General features: G+C 32.9%; 4 protein-coding genes and 1 pseudogene across 4 annotated transcripts; 1 reads left to right on the top strand and 4 right to left on the bottom strand.

Moving 5' to 3' along the window:
- Nucleotides 1-2,523: 2,523 nt before the first annotated feature.
- Nucleotides 2,524-8,204, top strand: LOC143625526 (methionine aminopeptidase 1A-like). Its single transcript, XM_077095840.1, has 17 exons — nt 2,524-2,620; nt 2,709-2,788; nt 3,468-3,518; nt 3,609-3,794; nt 5,292-5,367; nt 5,469-5,516; nt 5,605-5,649; nt 5,750-5,849; nt 6,037-6,088; nt 6,168-6,209; nt 6,372-6,433; nt 6,737-6,835; nt 6,975-7,048; nt 7,159-7,228; nt 7,474-7,539; nt 7,627-7,715; nt 7,816-8,204. Exons 2-17 carry the CDS (start codon nt 2,718-2,720, stop codon nt 7,888-7,890), a joined length of 1,206 nt encoding a protein of 401 aa, XP_076951955.1. The 5' UTR covers nt 2,524-2,620; nt 2,709-2,717; the 3' UTR covers nt 7,891-8,204.
- Nucleotides 8,205-8,845: 641 nt separating this feature from the next.
- Nucleotides 8,846-9,719, bottom strand: LOC143625378 (pectinesterase inhibitor 9-like). The gene is made up of 3 exons (XM_077095715.1): nt 9,091-9,719; nt 8,969-9,060; nt 8,846-8,850 (listed from the first exon to the last, which is right to left on the bottom strand). Exons 1-3 carry the CDS (start codon nt 9,717-9,719, stop codon nt 8,846-8,848), a joined length of 726 nt encoding a protein of 241 aa, XP_076951830.1.
- Nucleotides 9,720-12,019: 2,300 nt separating this feature from the next.
- LOC143625527 (pectinesterase inhibitor 9-like) lies at nt 12,020-12,766 on the bottom strand. The gene has a single exon (XM_077095841.1). It carries the CDS (start codon nt 12,691-12,693, stop codon nt 12,067-12,069), a length of 627 nt encoding a protein of 208 aa, XP_076951956.1. The 5' UTR covers nt 12,694-12,766; the 3' UTR covers nt 12,020-12,066.
- A 2,778-nt stretch (nt 12,767-15,544) lies between these two features.
- Nucleotides 15,545-16,400, bottom strand: LOC143625455 (pectinesterase inhibitor 9-like). The gene has a single exon (XM_077095774.1). It carries the CDS (start codon nt 16,211-16,213, stop codon nt 15,545-15,547), a length of 669 nt encoding a protein of 222 aa, XP_076951889.1. The 5' UTR covers nt 16,214-16,400.
- A 1,683-nt stretch (nt 16,401-18,083) lies between these two features.
- LOC143625454 (pectinesterase inhibitor 9 pseudogene) lies at nt 18,084-18,853 on the bottom strand (annotated as a pseudogene).
- Between the last annotated feature and the right edge of the window lie 3,981 nt (nt 18,854-22,834).

Below are 22,834 nucleotides of genomic sequence, written 5' to 3'. Positions count from 1 at the left end.
TTTTTTTAGTAAAAACTATTAAAAACAAGCTAAAACCCCATATTCTATCACAAACATGATGAATTGTTTCGAATTGTTATTTTAAGCATATTTTTCACAAGAATTATGTTTATTTTAACGTGAGTTATGCTTGTTTTGACATATATATAATATTCAATAATTAATTTTCGTTATATATATCATGTCCGAGTAAAAATTAGTACTCCCTCCAGAAGGTCAGCCGTCTAAAGACTGCCTAACGACTTTTGCAACATTATGCAGTAAATATAATTCTTTCAACAACAGTTTTCTTGTTTAAAGTATCCACTCAATAATTAAGTATTTTTTAAACATTTTCGTAATGAAAATTATCCACTCAGTGATAATGAAAATACACTCTCAGTTACCAATTAGCGCCATTTTAGGGTCAACAATTTCAGCTAAAGAATGAAATGGTGGTTTAAGGTTTAAGAATTGGCGTCAAATATCCGATTTCGAATATTAGTTAGTTGATGGAATATAGATATAAATTATATCATTATCCATTGATTTAGCTAAAAAAAAAATTAAAATGGAAGATCTTTCATAACACGACTCTCAAATCAAATGTTTATATAGTTAGATGTCATTTTTAATTATTTGATTTAATTCTTTTAAGTTATCTGTTAAGGTTTAAGTATTTAACTATTAAGACAACCTCATAATGATAATGATCATGGATGATTGGCTAGGTTTCTATGGGTGGATACTTGTCAAAATAGTTAAATGTTTATTTTAATTTTCTTTAGATGGGCAAATTCATACACCCTCTAATACTTTTGAGGTTTGTCCATAAGTCATAACATGATTAGAACTATCAACCACTTAGGGTTGGAAACTTTTTCATAGAGATGAGCAAATGGTAGGAAGTACTGATATCAAAATGGATACTTTTTTACCAATTCAGTACCTATTTTTTGAGTTTACATGATCGGAGAGGTACGCTACCGTTATTTTACCCATTTTTTGCCATCGGTATCGGTATCGTGTTGTCCCAATCATATAGGGTATTAGCACCAGTGCCCATTTTTGACAATTTTCGAAGCCGGTATTTTCAGTATCGGTACCGAGCTCATCCCTACTTCAGATGCCCTTTGATAATTGATAAATGCTTTTATTTCAATGATAATAGAAGTTGGACAATGTATGTTGAAAATAACAATATAAAAAAACTATTATAACATCTTGTGTTATAATCTCAAACTTTATGTGGAGATTATATGTTTGGAAAATCTTGATGGTTGTAGTATACAAGGAAGAAGAAGAAGAAGATAACCTGGTCTTGTTTAATGCTTAATGGGCTGAATTATTTTGTTTTATTATGTTGGATTAAAAGAAAACCAAACGGCCCATAAACAAAATTTAGTAACAGCCCACGAGAGGAGGTAAGTTTATTCAGTTTATATTTGGTTTTAATAAGTTTGGAATTTTATCATTTTATGTTTTCTTTTGTTTTGATTGATGATTTAACTATGATGTCTGGCTGAGTCAGTTTTAATTTGTTTCTTCAGTGAATCGATTTCAGATTCGACTTTTGAATGGTTTATTTGTGTGCTTTCTTGATTATAAATTCGGAATTTATCACCACAAACATTAAAATAAAGTTATTCAAGTTGTAAAACCCTAATTGGTTTTTCATATTTGATAAAAAGGAACAACGGTTTACGTTTGTCTGTAAATTCAAACTCGTTATAAAATCACACAATCTAAATAAACATTTTGAACATACTTCTATCATTGCAACCTGCATGCTAGAATTCGAACACCATGAACTCAAAACAACATCAGTTGACTCATATGAAGTGAATCCCCAAATAACATGACCCTGTTGATACAACCCATTCAAATAGCATCATAATTTTTAATAACCGTAAGTCACAACCGATTACCTTATAGTTGGAATTCCCTTTTAATATTCGATTTTACAAAGCAATTTAAAAATCATAACTACAAATTTTCATACTTGACAAAAATAAAAAATAAAAAGTAGGGGGGCTTAAGACGGGTCTGGTGGTTTTCTCACGATCGATGTGTTTTCTTCTGAGGGTGGAACGAAAATGATCGGGTAGGTCAGTGACTTGTCAATGATCCAAATTAACTGTTAAAAAAATCAATTAACATAAGTTTTTATAGTTTTAAGTTTATTTCAAACTATCGTTGTTCAAAAAGCTTGCGACTCGCTTGAATAAAACTAGTTAAAAAAACTTGATCTGAAACAACGTGAGCTGGGTTGGCTCGTTTTTGTAGCCGAGCCAATCTCGTTCTAAGCTCGGGACTGGATCATGGCTCGACTCGATATTCAAAATCAAGTTCAAGCCTAATTGAGGTGCCTCATTTAATTTCGAACTCAAGCTTGAAACCACCCTGACTCGATTAGTGAATATCACTTTTGTTTTCGTAACAAAACATACAAGCACTTACAATTACAAAAACGGCCTCAAACAATATCAAATACTTCAAAAGACCCCTCAACGTTCCAACACAAGACGGCCGCCACTATATTATTATTATTACTATTATTATCACCACCGATTCTTAAAACATATTCTACAAACCCTAATTTCTCTCTGCAACAAATTCATCATTCCAATTCGATTCACAGGTAAGTTCAATTCACGTATTCGTATCAATTCATTGCGTAATTATTCAATCAGCATCACTTACACTCATTAATTCAATTCAATTTTCAGTTGATCGTAATGACCGGCGGTACAGACGTTACGGAAACCAGCTTATCGTGTCTTAAATGCAGCAAACCAGCTCACCTTCAGTACGTGTTCATCATTTCAATTCAATTATGATTCGTTCAGTTTATGTAGATGTAATTGAATTGAATAACTTAGAAGGAGCCCTAGGTTAATTTTATCTGTTAATAATAATAATAATAATAGTAATAATAATAATAAAACCGGCCGGAGACACAGCAACGCGAATTCGGTCAGTATTGGTTAAGTTCGTTACGGTGCTAGAAATAAATCCTAAACTAAATTTGTGGATGCCAAAAATAGTATCGGCACATGTACAACTTATTATGATCAAAGCGACACGAATTCGGTTGGTTAGGTTGGTTAAGGTACTGGCATTAAAACGAGAAAATAAATTAGTAAACTCGCAAAATAGTAGCTTATGAAATAAAAAATAACATATATAAAACAACGCTTATTTGGTTGGTAAAACCCTGATTGTGGCGGGGAATTGAAGCATATTCGGCTAGGTTTGCTACGGTAGCGGAACTAAACCTGGACAAAAGCGTATTTAAAACAAAAAATGGTAAAACTCAGGCGTTGCGACAGCTGGTCGACGCGAATTCGGTTGGTATCGTTAAAGGTTGAATCCAAAGAATATATTTATTAAATAAGCATATTTAACAAACTCCAACAAAAAATTCAATAAATCCACTGCGGCACCGGCCATGAGATTTGAACTTATATATGATAATAATATTGCAGGTGTCCTAAATGTGTTGAATTGAAACTTCCGCGTGAAGGTGCTTCTTTCTGGTGTGTAGCTGTTTTGCCCTAATTTGTTTATTGTTAGTTGTTGTTGGTTGTAACGCTTAAATTTTTTATGTGATTTGTTACTGTTAATAGTTCTCAGGACTGCTTTAAGGCGTCATGGAGTGCGCATAAGTCGGTTCACTTGAAGGCGAAGTTGTCGTCAATTGGATCCAATGCACCGTGGGAAAGTAATGTAGCGTCGCCGAGTGACGGTTGGCTCTATTGTTTGAGGAAAGGACAGTCGCGAACAGCACAAATGCCGAATTTTGATTGGACAGGGTATTGTTTCGTACACCGCTTTTTATTTTTTTAGAACGATTGTGGTTTTAGTGTTATGGTTTTTTGATGATTTTAATGATGTTAGGATTAGGTCACGAGCTAGGTATTGCAGGCTAATTGATCTATCATTAAATAGTTCTTTGTTTACCTTAAGATGATATATATGTGAAAGAGGCCTTTAAGATGAATAATTATTTGTTTACGTGTTGAATTGTATATACATGGAAACAATTGGGCGCCTTTATTATTGGATGACTAATTTGGACTCTTGACATAATTCTTTAGAATTGTATAAGTAAAAAGAAACTTCGGACTTTATTACTTGGATCGTATTTGTGATTTAAGCACACACTTGAGCAAACAAATTTTTGCAAGAAGCAATTTAAAGAATGCAATACGGTGTATTTAAAACATCTTTTCTTAGTTGGTGTGAACCATGTGAATTAAGTAGTATAGTGATTCATACGGTTTTTGCAAACACCAACTAATTTGGGTGAAGTATTAAACTGTATGTATTGTTTTTACTTTACATGGAATTTAAGACTCATTTATGATTATTTGGATATTTCTTCTTATTCACCGAAGTAGATTCTGAAGGAGTCAGTTTAAGAAAGTATGATCTGATAGTTTTCTTTTTGTTGTTTTGCTCATTGCTGCTTGATTTATGTTTCATTTCTCTCAATCTTATCAGTCTACCTGAATGATCTGTTTTGTTTCTAAATGTTTATAAATTCTTTTGCAGACCATTAAGGCCATATACACTTGTAAAAGTTCTTTTAGATGAATAATTATTTGTTTACATGTAAATTGTATATACATGGAAACATTTGGGCACCTTTATTATTGGATGACTAATCTGGACTCTACATAATTCCCTAGAATTGTATATGTAAAAGGAAACTTGGGCCTTTATTACTTGAATCGTTTTCGCAAGTTATTTGCATACTCGAACACATAAAAATTTGAAAGAAGCAATTTCTGTACTTGTGGCAACTCTAGCCTTTTTTATAGTTTCGGTATGTTATATTGGGGTTAATCAATTAGGAATAGGCTTACATGGCTTTGGCTCATTTATGTTAGCCTTTAGTTAAATTCAAGAAAAGCTCTTACGAGTACAAACCGAATGCAATTACACAGTATGGTGATTCACGTGGTTATCCTAAAGACCAAGTATATTTGGGAAAAAATTAAATTTATATTTTGTTTTTGTGTTCTATAAAATTTACGTGTCATTCACATTCATTTGGATCTAAGTATATTTGGGAAGAACTTAAATTTATATTTTGGTTTTATGTTCTATAAATTTTAAGTGTCATTTACGATCATTTGGATTTTTTTTGTGTTCTCTGAAGTGTATTCTAAAGGAGTTAGTTTAGGAAAATATGATCTGATAGCTTTTTTATTGTTTTTTTGCTGCTTGATATATGTTTTCTTTCTCTCTTATCAGTCTACTTGAATGATTTTTTCTGTTTCTTACATTTTATAATTTTTTTGCAGACTGTTAAGGCCATATCCCATTTCAAAAAAGCGTGTAGTACCTGCAGGCATTGAGCTACCTGATTGGGCAATTGATGTGAGTCATCAAGATTATAATTGAAATTTTATTTGAAGATTTTTACTTCCTTTTTTTTAACAGTCGGTTATCAAATTTTATATAACCATGTAACTTTGCAGGGAATTCCAAAAATCGAGCCTACTAGTGATTGGCAACATGTTGTTGAGGTATTAATATTAATGTGGGAAGCTTTTTTCTTTCTATTCATAGACCATAGTTTGTTCTAACACTCTTTCAAATATTTTATTTGTGAAGATAAAATCTCCAGAGAAAATTCAGAGAATGAGAGAAACTAACCGCGTAAGTTTTTTTGGCCACTTTATTAATTCTTTTTGAAACACCTATAGAAATACAGTTTTCCATTTCGTTTTACTATTAATAATAAACCATGTTTTTACAGATAGCAAGGGAAGTTTTGGATGCGGCTGCTCGTGTTGTTCGTCATGGTGTAACGACTGATGAAATTGATGCTGTGGTTCATGAAGCAACCATTGCTGCTGGTATGCGACTTGTTAGTGTAGTTAGAGGAAATTATTTTTATTGTCTGTTCTATAATTTTAACATGCTAGTGTAACTATCACGTGTTTTCTGAAAAATATAATACGTATTACCTTCAAATACGAAAGTAGTCTTTTTGGCATTCCCAATCAATTTCTTTTTAACTTTTTTGATGATTACTCACTGCAGGAGCATATCCATCTCCATTGAATTATCATTTCTTCCCAAAGTCTTGCTGCACGTAAGGATTTCTGTAAACTATATTCTCAATCTAATGTAGCCATCTTCTTTTTCATTAACATGAGTGTGTATATATCCAGGTCTGTTAATGAAGTAATCTGCCATGGGATTCCAGATGGAAGGTATGCATCCTAGATGTGCTGTAACTTTTTGTAAACCTTCAGTTATTTAGTACTTGATTTTCTTCTATAACAAGATCGAGAATTTGTATTCTTTGGTACTAGTGTTACTTCAATTTAGTTTGTAAATTCTGATTATGTTTTCTCTATGTGACTTGTTTCCAGGAAGTTAGAAGACGGGGATATTGTCAATGTTGATATATCTGTTTATTATAAAGGGGTTCATGGTGAGGTTCACTACTACGCTTTTTTATTTATCAAATTCTGGTTCTTGGCTACGTTCTGATCAAACCTGTTAATAACTTAACTGACTTTTCTAACATAAATCTTCAAGAAACATAATATTTGAAAAGAATGAGTATGTATGTTTCTACATCATCTTTTAGGAGAAACACATGCACGAGTTTTGAAGAAACATAGAGTTAATAAAATTATCGGCAAAAATGACTTTGAAACAATTTTTCTCTTTTAAGTTTTGACCTAAATGGTTAAGAACGGTTGATAACACCAACTGCTTATTGCATTTGCAGGTGATTTAAATGAAACCTTTTTTGTTGGTAATGTGGACGAGGCATCTCAGCAACTGGTCAGATGCACTTACGAGTGTTTGGAAAAAGCAATAGCTATTGGTAAGTATTGTGTATTTTATATAGAAAAACTAACATTGTTCAAATGATATTTTTTTATATAATTTAAATAGGCTTTAGGAACACCACCTTACTACTTTATATATAATATATTTAAAGTTTGTTGTTTTTATGATTCCAGTCAAACCTGGAGTGCGCTTTCGTGAAATTGGGGAAGTCATAAACCGACATGCTACAATGTCAGGTTTATCAGTGGTACGTTATAAACTCATCTGCTTTCCCTTTTTTAATTCATTATATTTTCTGCTACTCTTCTGTTTGCAACTTTGCATTGATCGTGATATCATTCATTCTTTTATTCTCAGGTGAAATCCTATTGTGGGCATGGTATCGGAGACCTCTTCCATTGTGCACCAAACATACCCCATTATGCCAGTATCCTAAATTTAGTGCGCAGTTAACTCATAATTGTGTGTGTGGCTAACATCCTTTACAACATGATAAAAATTCTACTTTGGGTCAAAAATCAAAATGGTTGATTTTGGTAGTTTTAGAAATATCCTATTTGTTGCATAAAAGTTGATTTATGCATCTTACATTGGGCAACTTTTGACCTGCTTTTTATAATAGCCGGCTATTATTATTATTATTATTACCGTGATGACCTTAACATGATATAGGAAATAAGGCGGTAGGTGTGATGAAAGCTGGACAGACATTCACTATTGAGCCTATGATAAATATGGGTGAGTTTAACAATATATGAAATAATATGAAATAATGATATTCATGTCAGTTTTTTTCTTTTACTAACATATAGTTCTTTAATGCAGGCGTGTGGCGTGATAGGATGTGGCCTGATGGTTGGACTGCTGTTACCGCAGACGGCAAACGCAGTGCTCAGTTTGAACATACACTTCTGGTATGCTGTTAACAAAGCTCATCTTGTTTCAGTTTTTTTTATAGAAAGTTTATAACCATTTAAGATTTATAAATTTTCTAATGATTATGGTCTCGTGCAGGTAACGGAGACTGGAGTGGAAGTTCTTACAGCACGACTGCCGACCTCTCCTAAGGTTTTCCCATGGTTAAATTAGTTGCGGATCTGTTGTGTATTGTTTTAAAAGGTGAATTGAGAAGACGAAAACAGTAATTATGAGATGTATCATTTTCGGGTAAGAGAAAAAGGTTGGAGACGTTTATTTATGTCATGTGATGTGGGTATTAATTAGGGCTGTTCATGATGAGCCGAGCTGAAGGGCCATTTGGACAGCTTTAGTATTAATTAATAATGATTAGCGGTGATTGTGAATTTTGGTTTTAAATTCTTGTTGAATTACAGTTGTTGTCTTTAGATTGCTTTGGGTTTATTTTGGCTCCTTGATGCTGTCATAAATTGGGTTGTTTCTAAATTTTATTGTCATAGTAGAATGCCGGGTCAGAACAGCCATAACATGATTATTCACTTACGAAGATTGGTGCTCTTCCCATCGCTTTGTTTGGCGTTCTCTTTGGTCTCTTCGGTTGAAACATCTTATTTAAATACGATTCTTAGGTTGGGGTTTCAAACCGATAAGTTTGACATAGGTTATTTGGGTTGATTTTGGGCTCAAGTTGAACCCAATAATCGATATTTATGTTTTTGGCTATTTTAAAAGCCGTCCGAAAAGATTTTTGTTTTGGTTTGATTTCAGTTTTTAATTTGGTTCGATTTCGGATTTTGGTTATGTAGTTTTGGTTTGGTTTGAGTTTGTAAGTGTTTTTTGGTCTTGGTTTGCTTTTAGTTGGAATCAATGACGTGTTTGTTTCAGTCGATTCGGAAAAACAGGACTTCATTCACCCCATTTGCAGAACGAGCTTCATCAACGTTTTTGTTTCAGTCGTCGCTTGATTTACTAGGAGGAACCTATTCTGATTCGTTAAGTAATATGCCCTGACTCATTTTTACCCGCAAAGTAACAACATGCTTTGGCCCATTCTAACCCGCTCTTCCTTCTAAAAATTTTTGATTGTGTTTAGTTCGACCTGTTCTCGAGTCTAGAAATGCCCATATTAACCTGAAAGGCCAAAAAAAAATTGAAAAACGACACATATCAATGCAATTTTGGAACGATCGGTCAAAATCGCCATATAAGCCTACTGACTGGATTCTATGAAGCAGAAATATGAATGTACATTTATTATCCACAACATATAAGCCTCCCATAGACATTAAAATCATAAAACACAAAAGAAAAACAAGTACACTACAAATCTCTACAACACATCTTAAGAAAACAACACACTTCACAAATCACAACAACATTTTAGGATTTTTAATCCCACGAGACGCGCGATACCTCATTGTGAAACGACTAAACATCGCTAGAGAATTACTAGCGAGTTGCTTCACATTCAACACCCGCGCTTTAATCATCGCCTGTTCCCTCTTCCCGACCCCACCCGCCAAGATCCCATCAACACACGTCTCCGCACCGGTCAATGCAGCACTAACCCAAGTCACAACATTACTCTCATGCCACCCAAAGTTTTCATCACCATCTTTCCCTATTTGTTGCAACTCCTTAAAAGATTGTGTAATTTGACTCACTCCATCATTAATTTGCCGAAGACATTCTTCAACTGCCTGGTCGTTCCCAATATTATTAGTTTCGTTCAACTTCTTCGCTACAATGTTTAAATAAGTCTTGGTAAACCGAGCTTTGGATAGACATGAAGCGAGTGCGATTTGGGCTAGAAGTTGAGGGTCTGGTAGGCCGGTTTTGGTTACATATGGGAGAAGTGTTTGAACACATAGATCGCGGTATAATGCTGATCGGCATTGTAGCTCGAGATACATCCTAGCACGAGAACGAGACTCGACTATTGGGGAAAACCAGAATATTGTGACGGAAATAAGTAACAAATAATGGACAAAATGTGACATGTTTGTGGTTTTTAGTTTTGTGTTGTGAAAATAAGAAGACACAATAGGTTATATATATAGAGGAGTTGTTACTTGTATGTTTTTTAAAGTCCTTTACATAGAAATTATGTTTCATATTGCACATGCAAATTGCTTATGGAATATATATGCTCTAATTTAATTGAAGCTTGAATTGTAATAATCCAAAAGTTGTGTTCAAAGAAACAATTGCCACCGAATATTTCATTATATATTTTTAAGTTAATAAACTAGATTTTGGTAACAAAATATAGTTATTTTTTTAGATTAGTTTGGTTGGAAAAATGTCGCTAAAGGCCGTTAACAAAGCATTATTAACGAATTCTGCGTCGCAGATTTTGTAGATTATTACTTTTCATATCCGATTATTTCTTTTTATTTTTCAGTACACCAAAAGAAACCAACATACGTTTTGTTTCAGATTTTTCTTGTAAAATTATGTTAGCATTTTTTACATTAAAAGCCAACATACTTTTTTCTTTTATCATAAAAGTCTCTTAACAATATTTTGCCCATAAAAAAGTAACCTGCTTTTTTTTTTAAATCATAAAATTCCCTTGGCATGTTAAATTCGAAAAAACAAAAAACCTACATAGTTATGATTAAATAAATCATGAAAACATTATTTGACAAATTAATTTTAAATTTATACAATTTTATTTATACGCCTTTAGTTTTAATTTTATTTTGATTTACGTTATCCACGCCCATAATAAGTGACAAAATCAATTGCGGAAGTTATTATCATGACATTCATTTATGTTGCTAACCCGTTTGCAACTGCTTTTTTCGGTCCTAAACTTTGCTCTATTTTGTCGGTCCTAAGCCGAATCTTTATCATTAAGGTGATCTTATCTATCAAGTTAACATCTTGTGCAAATCAGTTTCAAATATTATCTTGTTTGATCACCAAGTGAATTGAATTGAAGCTGAGGGAAGAGTGCTAAACGAAATTTAAGGAAACTTGTCTTGAAGAAATGAAACATAGAAGTTACTAGACAAACATCATCCTACCATCAAGGTACTTCTAATCTAATAAACTATACAAGATTTGACTTTTCAACATAGTTAATGATCATAATATGAGCTGGAGTGGTCATTGATGAAAGGTAACTTAGATAAACATAAATTGTTGGATAATCTAGTAATAAATTAAGGAAATTGAGCTACACGTGTTTAAACTTGTGCATGTAGCTATTTTAAAAAATATTAGAGGACTTGAATCTAGAACTTTTAGGTGTTTAAAAGACTATCTCTGTCGATTTGTTAAAATAATATTTGCCTTGCTGGGCTGGTGGGCCCTTCCTTTAATCCCTGAGTGTTTAGTTGGTCCGTTGTAGTGTTGTAAAGTACTGGTTTTGGACATCGGATAAGCGGTGTTCACAACATTTTAATGACATGATAGATTTGTCCATCGTGCCTTTTATGCATTGCTACCTCGTTAATAATCACAATTAGCAACAAAATTTAGCTTCTCTAGCTAGCAACGGTTTAGGGACGTTTGATAAAGACTACTTTTTCTCTCATCACGACTTCAAATTTCCAATAAAAACCAAATGGATCAAATAAAAATTAGTCTGAAATATAGAACTCTTGAGATTAACCAATTTTTCTTGAACTAGTGCGGGTAGATCATGGTTTGATCCTTTTTTCCTTTTTTTCTTGAACCTCGAGATCCATGAATCAGAATCCTGATACATATATATACAAATTGTCCAATAGAAGCAAAAGTTTCTAGGACTTTTTCCCTTTGAGAGAAGAAGAGTTGTATTCAAGTAGTGTTTTATGGATTATGCTAACGCATATAGAAACAAATGGTCTAATAAAAAACTGTCTAAGCCAATTTGTTTTTTTTTCAGGGTGCTTATCAGTTCAAATATCGGTTTATTTGGTTTTGATTTTTTTGCCCTAACTGAAAATCGAACCGAATTAGAAATGTGTCTAACATTACCGAATTCAACAGATTAAACTCATTTATTCAGTCCGGTTATTCGAATAAGCTAAAATTTATGAAACTTATAATAGAACAGAAAATCGAATTTCCAATTCGATTCGGTTTTTTCCTATGTGCTTACCCCTACTTTCATCAATAATCCTTTTGACTATATGATACATCTAGGTAATAATTTCAAAATTATGTTATGCATGTTCAACAATTTGTGAAAACACCAAGTACTATTGTAAGCAATTGTGTTTATTAGATATAAGAATGATAGATACAATCATCAAAATCACACAAGAAAAATAAATACACCCATTAGTTGGTGTTTGCACCAACTATACAACATTCATACTTATAACTTAATAACATAACTTGTAATCACTAGAATTAAGGATAGGGATTCTTTATGCCACGAGCAGCCCGATATCGAGTCGTGTAACGAGTGAACATCATAAGAGAATTACTAGCAAGTTGCTTCATATTCAAGAACCGCGCATTGATCATAGCCTTTTCCCTACGACCAATCCCATTTCCTTGAATCCCATCGATGCATGTTGTGATATCCGTCAAGGCAGCACTCACCCAACTTTGCACGTTGCTTTCGTGCCACGCGAAGTTTTCATCCCCATCGGTCCCCATTCGTTGTAACTCCTTAAAAGATTGCGTAATTTGATCCACACCGTTATCTATTTGATGAATACATTCTTCCAATGCTTGGTACTCTTGAAGCTTACCCGTTTTGTTCAATTTTTTTGCTACCATGTCCACATAGGTCTTTGTTACCCGAGCTTTTGATAGACATGATGCTAGTGAAATTTGTGCTAGTCGTTGTGGGCTTGGTACGGTATTTTTGTTCATATATGGCAAAAGAGTTCGAACACATAGATCATGATACATTGCTGATCGACATTGTGACTCGAGATACACCCTTTCACGAGAAACGGACTCCGCAACATTCGAAAACCCGAAGATTGGGAAAAAAAGTACCAAGAAAAAAAGAATGTTTTGTGTCATGTTTGTGGTTTATTGTGTGTTTTGTGGTTTATTGTGTTTTGAGATGGAAATGAGAAGAGAAGAGATGGATTATATATAGAGGAGTCACATGTATTAAATTAATGAACCCAAATTGTTTACGTTAAATATATGTTCCAAATCTCACACGTAATTAACTTGCTTGCTTATGAAACTAATTGCAATTTGCATCTATTAATTCTTCAAATACTTGTCCAGATATTACGTTTGACTATTTACAAACTCAAGTAATCTTGTTGAGTGATAAAAGTTCAATCATTTTACTTGTGAATTTGTAAAATGAACTACTTACCATCAACTTCTTACAAAATACAATACTCCCTCCGTCTCGGTCAACGTGTCTTAGTTTGAAAAACACAAAGGTTAAGGTAGATTAAATTATTGTTTTTTTTTCTTACCAAATGACAATAATACCCTTGGAAACTTGGTCCTCAAATATTGTTTATTCATGTTAGTTGTGTGTGTTTAAAGGTAAACTTGAAATTTGGCTAATAAATTTTGAAATGTACATTTATAATGTGACAAATAAAAAATGAAATGTTGACACTTTTAATGGGACAGTTTGAAGTATATAATTTTAAGTTAAGACTTTAGGGTGTGCATTAGGATTAGTCATTAGTAATACAAATAATGACTCGGTGGCTAGTAATAGTAATTAATCTATACTAGCAATCTGATCGATAACACGTACTTAATAACTTTCATCATCAAGGGCTATCCGACTTGTATAGTAATGTAATTATCATAAATTTATACTTGATTCACATAATTTTTCTCACAAGAAATGTATGTTTCTCCGGTACGCTCAATCACTCATAATCATTAATGCGTGTAACATGCGATGATATATGCATGTGTGATTGCCTTAGAAGCATTACTGGTCAAATTGCTAGTATGAGTTATTATTTACCAATAAGTAAAAGTTTAGATTATTAAATCCAACTGATTGACTTAAAATTATAATATGTCATTTAGAGTTAACCCTAAATTACATATTATATACACATGAATGTTGTTTTTATTCTTGTCAGAGATGTTTGATCATCGTCATTTATCATTTGGCACCAACATTATGAAGATCCGATTCGGTTTTACCTTGAATCATGAGTGAAATAGAAACAATAGATGTTCATGGAAACTTGTTATGAGCTATTGGAAATAGAGGTAACTTGAAAAAGACTATATATCTTATCCTTTGATTTCGGTTCCTGTAAACTTGTAACTTTTACAATACTTAAGACTTTCACCGTCATTTTTATTTGAACACCGACTTTCAACGCCATATATGAGCTGGAGTAATGGTCTAATGGAGTTATTTTGAGGATCAATCTTAACTTATAAGTGTTCCATATTTTCGTACTTGCACCGATCTCGTACTAACTTCTTAGCTTCATCTTTATGATGGCGTAGGTGGAAAATAAATAAGTATGATACCGCTGGAGGAAAATATGTACAAAGATAAGACTGTGTATAAACATTTTTTGAGTTTGGATTAATTAATCCCGACCAATAGATCAAAGTTGAAATTATTAAAATTCAATAACCTTTTGTTTAACATATAATTTAGATTTCTTTTTAATAAAAACAAACTGTAAAAAATATTAAAGAAGGAAAGAATAAAACTTTTTTGTTTATATACTAAAAATTTGTTATAACAGTTTTTAGTTATAGAAGTGTTATCTTCTACGATCAGCATACACTGTTTATATACACACGAAAAGAACAATCTTATAACACTAAATTTTGGTACGAAAACGTAAAACATACTATTTGAACCATTTAACTTTCTGATCAACAGTTCCAATTATATATTAAGTTATATAGTTCTTACACGTACATTTCTAACTCATGTACATAAAACTGTCAAACAAACACAAATGTAGGTAACTTATAAACAAACAATCAAATTAATTTGTTTTACATTTGAGGAGGAAGAATTAAAAACATTAACCATTATATTTATAATATTTTCTGTTATTTTTAGATACAAAAAGAGTGTTATTAACTTAAATTCAATAAACCTTACGCATAAAATGTCTAATGACTTAAGAGTGTTCGGCGGCCGTAGTGAACGTAATGAGAATTTACCGAATGTGAATTTTGTTTTTGTTCTTTTATTATTATTGTGTTTTAGTTACGCTACCGTACCGAACACGATGGAAACCGACCGAATTCGCGTCGACTCACCGCGTTTTGTTTTAGGTCCAGTACCATAACGAAAACCAAACGAATGCTGATTTTTGTTATTTTAGTTCCGGTATCGTAACGAACCTTACGACAATCGACTGAATTTACGTAGACTCAACTGCCTCAACGCTCGGGATCGATAACGACCGGTTTTAACTATGATCGAGTTTTAGCGGCCGACGCCACGCCATTGGTTGACCCCAATTTTTATAATTGTTTTTGCTTTATTTTTGTTGTAGTTCTAGTACAATAACACACATGTAACCTAAACCGAACGAATTCGCGTCGACTTACTGTATCCACGCTTGGGTACGTTTTACCACCGTCCGGATCGCGTTGCGCCAGGAAAAACACTTGTTATTTATAATTAATGATCAATGGAATGCACAATATTCAACAGAGAATCATTGTCTTTTCAAATTAGTAATCAAATTAGTAATGTGGAAGGAGACAACGTTAAATACGGAGGTTTTATTACTTCTTAATACTTAATGATTTCTAATACTTTTACACATTTATGAAAGGAAAAGAATAATAATTCAAGAATATTTCTAACAATTTAAAAAAATATATATACCAAGAAAATACAATACAAGTGAACAACTTATAGTTACAACTTACAAAACAATACACTTTACAACTCCATTTATGGAACCTTGATCCAATGCGAGGCTCTATATCTTGTGGTGAAACGCGTAAACAACGCAAGAGAGTTGCTAGCGAGTTGCTTCACCTTCAATATCCTCGCTTGAACCAAAGCCTTTTCGCTCTCGCTTATTCCATTCCCCAAAATCCCATCAAAGCACGACGTGACACCCGTCAAGGCAGCACTAACCCAAGTTTGCACGTTACTCTCGTGCCACATAAACTTCTCATCCCCGTCTTTTCCTATTCGTTGCAACTCCTTAAAAGATTGTGTAATTTGTTTCACTCCATCATCGATATGATCAAGACATTCTTGGACTGCTTCATTGTTACCAGTATTATCCGTTTCGTTCAATTTGTTTGCTACCATTCGCACGTAGCTCTTTGTGAACCGAGCCGTTAACAAACATGTTGCTAGTGAAATTTGAGCTTGGAGTTGTGGGCTTGGTAGTCCTCTTTTGCTTACATAGGGTAAAAGAGTTTGAACACATGTATCTGGATATCTTGTTGATTTGCATTGCGAGTCAACGTACATTCGTGCACGAGAACTAGACTCGACTTCTGTCGAAAAGACGAAGATTGTGAACGAAATAAGTATGAAAGAGATGAGAGTTTGTGACATTTTGTGACTATTTTTGTTTGTGTTGTGAGATATGACAATATGTGACATTTTGTGCTTATATAGAGGAGTTGTCACATGCGTTTGTAATAAACTCTATATTAAGTTAATGCAAATTTCTTTGTATACAAAACATAACACATGCAACTTCCTTAATGAATGTTATTGCATTAAATTCCCACCGCCCGTTTTTAAATATATGAAACAAGCTAAATAATTCACAACATTTACGTTTTCCGAATACACATTTAAGTTATTAACATTTTCTCAATCATAAAAAACTAACTTTATGTGATTAGTTATAGCTATGTTGTACAAGTGTGATTACAGGTAAATTATCGTTATTGCAAAAGAGCAAAAGGTGTTAGGATCAAGTTGCAAACACGCACACAAACAAACTGCAGAAAAAGTAATGAACACGAGAATTTAACGTGGTTCGGTTTAAACTGACCTACATTCAGGGGTTGCAACCAGGGTATTTTATTATTGCCGATGTCTCACTTATGAGATACATTAGGTTTACCAGCTTATTCAACAAGAAACAAAAACGGGCTCTCATAAAGAGATATAGGGCCGGTCCAAAACCTCTCATGTCTTTTGTCTTTACTAAACCCAGAACATTAGTCTTCAAGTAAACCGAGCCCAAGCCTCCGCACCGAGGAATATATAAACCAAACATCTATATAAGTTGGCATGTACTCGTCTTATTGATCGATTTCTATTTGGGTGTGTTGTGTTATTAGTTTGTATGTTTCTTGAGTAAACGTTTTTGATCTGGTTTATATCTTAATTAACATGTTAACTTGGACTATATTATATTAACTAAATAACTGATGAAACTTTAAAAGGAGTGACACATTGATAAATGTCTATAGCATCTAATAGAAAATTCTAGTTTATCAAATTCTAGGGTTAGCAATGTATTGATAGGTTCTGTAATTTTTCCAGTAATAGGTTGCATTGTAACACTTGAAAGAATAAGTATTTGTCTTAAAAGAAAGTATTTATAAACTTATATCAAGATATTTTGAAATATCATCGAATGTTAAATCGTTATGAAATTAGAAACAGAATGAGTGCCCGTTGACTAATCAACACATGCAATTATGCATTGCAAACTCATTAATTGAGCACTCGTAGTTTCTAAGGCTTGATTACCTTCTGCTAGAGGTGAAAAAAAAAAACTCAAACACGGAATATTTGGGTTTTTACTACCTGAACTCGTACCGACCTTACTCGTAGAGTCGTAGGGTACGGATAAGGTATGCATTTCAATACCAAAACTCATACCCGGAACAGGCCCCGATTTGTACCCGATAATGTCCGAAAACCGGGTACCGGTTCCATACCCGGAATCTGTTAGGATTAAACACGAACACGAATCGAACACATCACACGAAAGCAATAAACGAACATGAGGATTTAACGTGGTTCGCTCTAAACTGACCTACGTCCACGTGTGGCAACGAGATATTCTTTATTTAGTGACAATGATTAAAAGTATATAACATCAAATACATAGAGACACACTTACGGTTTGTAACTTATTAAACAAGAAATCCAAACCGGGCCAACAAGTCCTACGAACCTAATAGAATCGGGTTTTTCCGGATCCTGAAACCGGGTTTTTCAACTACTTGATCTATACTCGAAATTACTCAATAAATACTTGAATAATACCCCGAAAAAGTACAGTCTTTTAAAAAATTCAATCTATACCCGAAAATAAGATAATCATATACCCGGTTTTAGAATACCCGATCCATACCCGACCCGAACTTGATACATATGGTATGGTTTTTAATGACAATACTCGAACCCTAATCGGGTATAGCTAATACCTGATTGTTCAATACCCGGATCCATACCCAAAACCAGATATTATAAAAACCCAATTTATGCGCCTCTACCTTATGCCGAGTTCAGATCTGAATTTCAAAATTCATATCCACGTAATTATATTAAATAAATCCGTTCATCAAAAAACACATAGTGTCAATCAACACAAAAAAACACAACAAAAAAACAACATTTTATTATAACACAACACCAAGACCCCAAACAACTACATGTTCATGGAGTCCTGATCCTACGAGACCCACGGTGTCTCGTCGCAAACCTATTAAACAACGCAAGCGCGTTACTCGCAAGGTGTTTAACATTCAAAACCCGCGCTTTAATCATCCCCTTCTCCTTACCCCCAATCGCCTTATCCGATATCCTATCGAGACACGCTGTCACATCCGTTAGTGCCGTACTAACCCATGTTTGCACATTACTTTCGTGCCACGAAAAATACTTCTCCGCATCATGCGTCATTCTCTTTTGCTCCTTAACCGATTGCGTGATTTGGGTCACACCATCGTTTATTTGAGCTAAACAATCCATCACGGCTTCATAATATCGTGCATTCTTGGTTTTATTAAACTCTTTTGCGACATTGTTCACGTAGGCCTTTGTGAGCCGCGCTTTGAGTAGGCATGTGGTTAGGGAAATTCTGGCTAGTTGTTCGGGGTTGGGCGCGTTTGTTTTGCTAGCGAAGGGTAGAAGGGTGCGTATGCATAGGTTGGTGTATAACGTTGGACGGCATTGGTTCTCGACGTATGCTCTAGCTCGAGAACCGCACTTGACCGTCGGGTTTAAGGTGAATATGATGAGGAGAATTAGTAAAGAGAGTAATGTGTGTGTCATTTTGTTTGAACAAATGTTATTGAGATGTGGATCTTGAAGTGGTTAATGTGGTGTTATATAGGGGAGTGTCACATTCTTTGCAAGTTGAATATAATTAAAAATCATGTAGAACTTTAAATATACAACTTTCTACACGTAATATAATATATAATAGTTGTGAATGTTTGATATAATTATTTAAACAAACTTTTTGATCATATCATACTGATCTTTAATTATATAGTTTCAACTGAATCAAAGTGTAAACAAGTAAAACCGAACCGATTTACATGGTTTTCAATCGAAATTAATCTAATCAGGTTATCATTTTTATTTAATTTCGAAATTAAATAAAAACACAATAGTTGAAAAAAATAAAGAGATTTATTCTGTTTAATTATTTGGTCAAAAACCAAACCGAATTAGAAAATAAAATCAAACATAAAGCAAAACGATGCACTCCCTATGATAAAACTTATGTTAATTAGTCATGTAGTCTAATTGTTAACTTTAGATATGAGCTTTCAGCGTTAATATATAAATTTAGTTCTGATCAATCGTTATAAAATGTTGTACATTTTACCCACACACATTTCTAACCATACAAAAAAAAAAACATAACAAATTTGGTTGTATATATGAAAATATATGTGTTCAAATTTTTGTTGGAATTGAAATGTTCGCAAAGATTTACCATTATTTTGCTCAAATACTTTAGTAGAAGGTCTACCTTTATCACATGCACGTGCCATGATGCTTCTAGAGTGTTTTCCTTTATAAAGTTTGACCTAATTGTATATAGTATACAAAACAAATTATTATATTAGAAAAATCAATTGGAATAATAAAGGATGATCAAGTTTAATAGTTAAATTATATACAATTTTTAGTTTAATTTCGATATTGATCTGCATGCTAATCTAAGTAATTTACCAAGCAATTTTTTAAGTTAACATATATATTTTGTTTCTTTTTAAATGGGTGATGACTTTTTGGTTTTATTTTACATATTTTGTGTATAGAAATACATATTACATAACATCTAATACACTTGAAGAATTTGAATCAAATACAAGAATTTTCCATTAGAAGCATACATAAGTCATCATCTGCACTTTTATTGATCTCACTGATCAATAGTTAATATGACGCAATAAAAAACATAAGTGAAGTTTAAAATAGGTGAATTTATAAAATAAAGAGAAAACTGTTAATCTTGTCCTTGAGGTTAGATGCATTGTACTCATAACGGCGTGTCTAATATAGTTTTAACACACATAAATGAACAGGGGTGATTATAAATCATGCATTCAAACAACCACAACTATACTTATTCTTAAATTAATACAAGTGTCGCATGCTAGATCTAATGTTTTACATCCTCATGCTTTGTGCTATTGTACAATTGTATGACATATTACTTTGTAGCATTTCAGTTTATTACATTTTAAGTTTAATTTGAAACACTGATTAATTTCTGAATATGTTTTAAATGAAATAAAAAATACTCTTGCAGTAAGTACATAACATTTTTTTTAACCAACGATTGTTACTGGTGACCATAAAGTATAATTAAATTGTATCATGCATGGGAGTGTAGCATAAGAAAATATTTGATTCTTTGGCTGTATATAGTTTGACCAGCAAAGAGATCTATTAACCAACACATAAACCTTTTATTAAGCTAATAATATCTTCATTAATCTTTCTAGCTGTGTGTATGTATCTATATCATGTATCTATGTATATTATATTCTATGATCCTATTTAATAAAAATGCTGAAATCTATAACCATAATATGAAACTATTTTTAATTTCTGTGACATAGAAATAAGTTTAAAGTTACTTAAAATTGTGAAATTATAAAGAACTAAAATAATTTATTTATAGATCCCCTAGTTCTAGAACTCACAATCATTTAAAGAAATATTTTTTCACACGCCTTGTTGTCGCTAGTTAATCATCGTAAAATGTTATAGTTCCTCAATCTTTTTTTTCCAAGCCAAATAGAATCATATTGCTAAAAACCACCGAATAAAAAAATTATTATGGGAAACAAATTTACATCTCGTTCCAACTAATTTTAAATTTATTAGTTCTGTTCGAAATCCATAAAAATATCAACGCCATAATCGAATCAATCTGAGGCTCCTTGTTAAGATTGTTTTTGTTAAAAACAATATCATTATGTTTCCTCAAAATGAACCACCAAGTCAAGAAAATAATCGCTTTAATTAAATCTTTACTATACGAAACAAAATCCAACCAAGAGCACATCTCCTCCGGCATTTTAGAATATGACCAAGACACCTCCAGCCATTTATCGACCACCCTCCAAACCTTGCCTACGAACAATCACCAAACACATGACTCTCTGTTTCTACCTCTTAACTCTCATAAAGGACATAAAAAAGATGAGAAATCGATCCCCCAATTACATAAATTACGCTTGATAGTTAATCGATCCAAAATCACACTCCACATTAGGGTATTAACCTTCCTATGAATAGAATGAATCCATCTTGTAATCGCCGCTCTAACATGAATGGATTTTTTTAACAATAATGGATTTGTTAATAAAAATACAAACCGACTTAGCATAATAGTCGTCATCATGGTCCAAATCCCAAGTCCATATATATATATGTGTGTGTGTGCGCGCGTATGTGTTGGTTAATGAACCAATGAACCGACTTGAGAGCATCTAACAAACCCTCCATTTGTTCTGATTCAGCTCCCCCCCCCCCCCCTCAACCGACGCCAATTCCAAACCCAATTCGAATTAACATATCAATCCGAAATAAAACATCTTTATCCAATTCCAAGTTGTAGATTCTTGGAAACATGTTCTTTAAATGAGAATCTCCCAATCAACCCTTGTTTGAAAATATAGTTTTCCTTCCATTCCCAATTTTCTTCTTTAGCAAATCAAAATAAATAATCTCATTTTCATCAAGAAATCTGACAAATACTAACCTTAACCCAAGTGTGAACCATTGATAACCCGCCCCCCCCCCCCCCCCCACACCCAAAAAAAAAAAAAAAAACCATACACCCTTTCCCATGGATGGCCGCAATTACCCTTCACCCATAACGCGGAATCTAGAACAAAGAAAGGCAATACCCAAAGACCCCAAAACTGAAATGATAAGCGTAGTTCAATATTTTTCAAAACAACAAATAAACTCAGTTATTTGTAGTTAAGAAAAACTTTTAACCCTCATAACTAAATTAACGATTACAGAATATATTCACCTGGTACAAACTGTAAGCAAAATGCCACTTCAATATAAGTGTGTTTAAATAAATACGAATCCGAAACCAAACCTAGACCTGAATTATCCGGAATATCCACAACTCCGGATATCCAAAACGCCAAAATATCCAACAATAAAAATGCGAGTCAGCTTTTGTACGTAAGACAAACTGGCAAATGTCATAAATCGGGAAGTTAAAATGGTTTTCTTATTTTTTTTTTCTAATGTAAACTTAACTAAGATGTAAATTAATATAATAAAATGGACTAATATTTATGAACATATTTTGCTTCTCTCACTTGAGAGTTGAGACCTTAAAGATATTAATTAGTTTCTTTAAATAATCCACTACTTCAGTTGAGACCTACACCAAGTAATAATCGCAAAATATATATATATATATTAGAATAACTGAAGCAGAGACAAGTCAATATGTTGGAAATTAATGCAAACCCCGTGCCATTTATACCGACCAAATAGATGGTCCTTGAAACAAGGATCATGAAGGCAGCAACACTAAGTAAAGGAACTTTCGTAGCTAATCGAACAAAGAAATCGAAGTTGACTTATAACCAATAACATTATAATATTCTAATTCAATCTTATATTTTAACTCTTAACACACACACATATACATATTATCTTAACATATTCATTTCAAATTTTTAACTTTTAAACACAAACATATACACACATATTAAGTGGAAACAGATAACTACGTAAGACGTATAAAATAGTGGACAA

Source organism: Bidens hawaiensis, unplaced genomic scaffold (assembly GCF_021521415.1).
Source record: "Bidens hawaiensis isolate Kalapana, Puna unplaced genomic scaffold, B.hawaiensis_p1.1 tig00004105_1, whole genome shotgun sequence".
Taxonomy (NCBI): Eukaryota; Viridiplantae; Streptophyta; class Magnoliopsida; order Asterales; family Asteraceae; genus Bidens; species Bidens hawaiensis.
The sequence above is the reverse complement of the archived record's forward strand: the minus strand, read 5'-3'. Positions and strand labels throughout refer to the sequence as shown.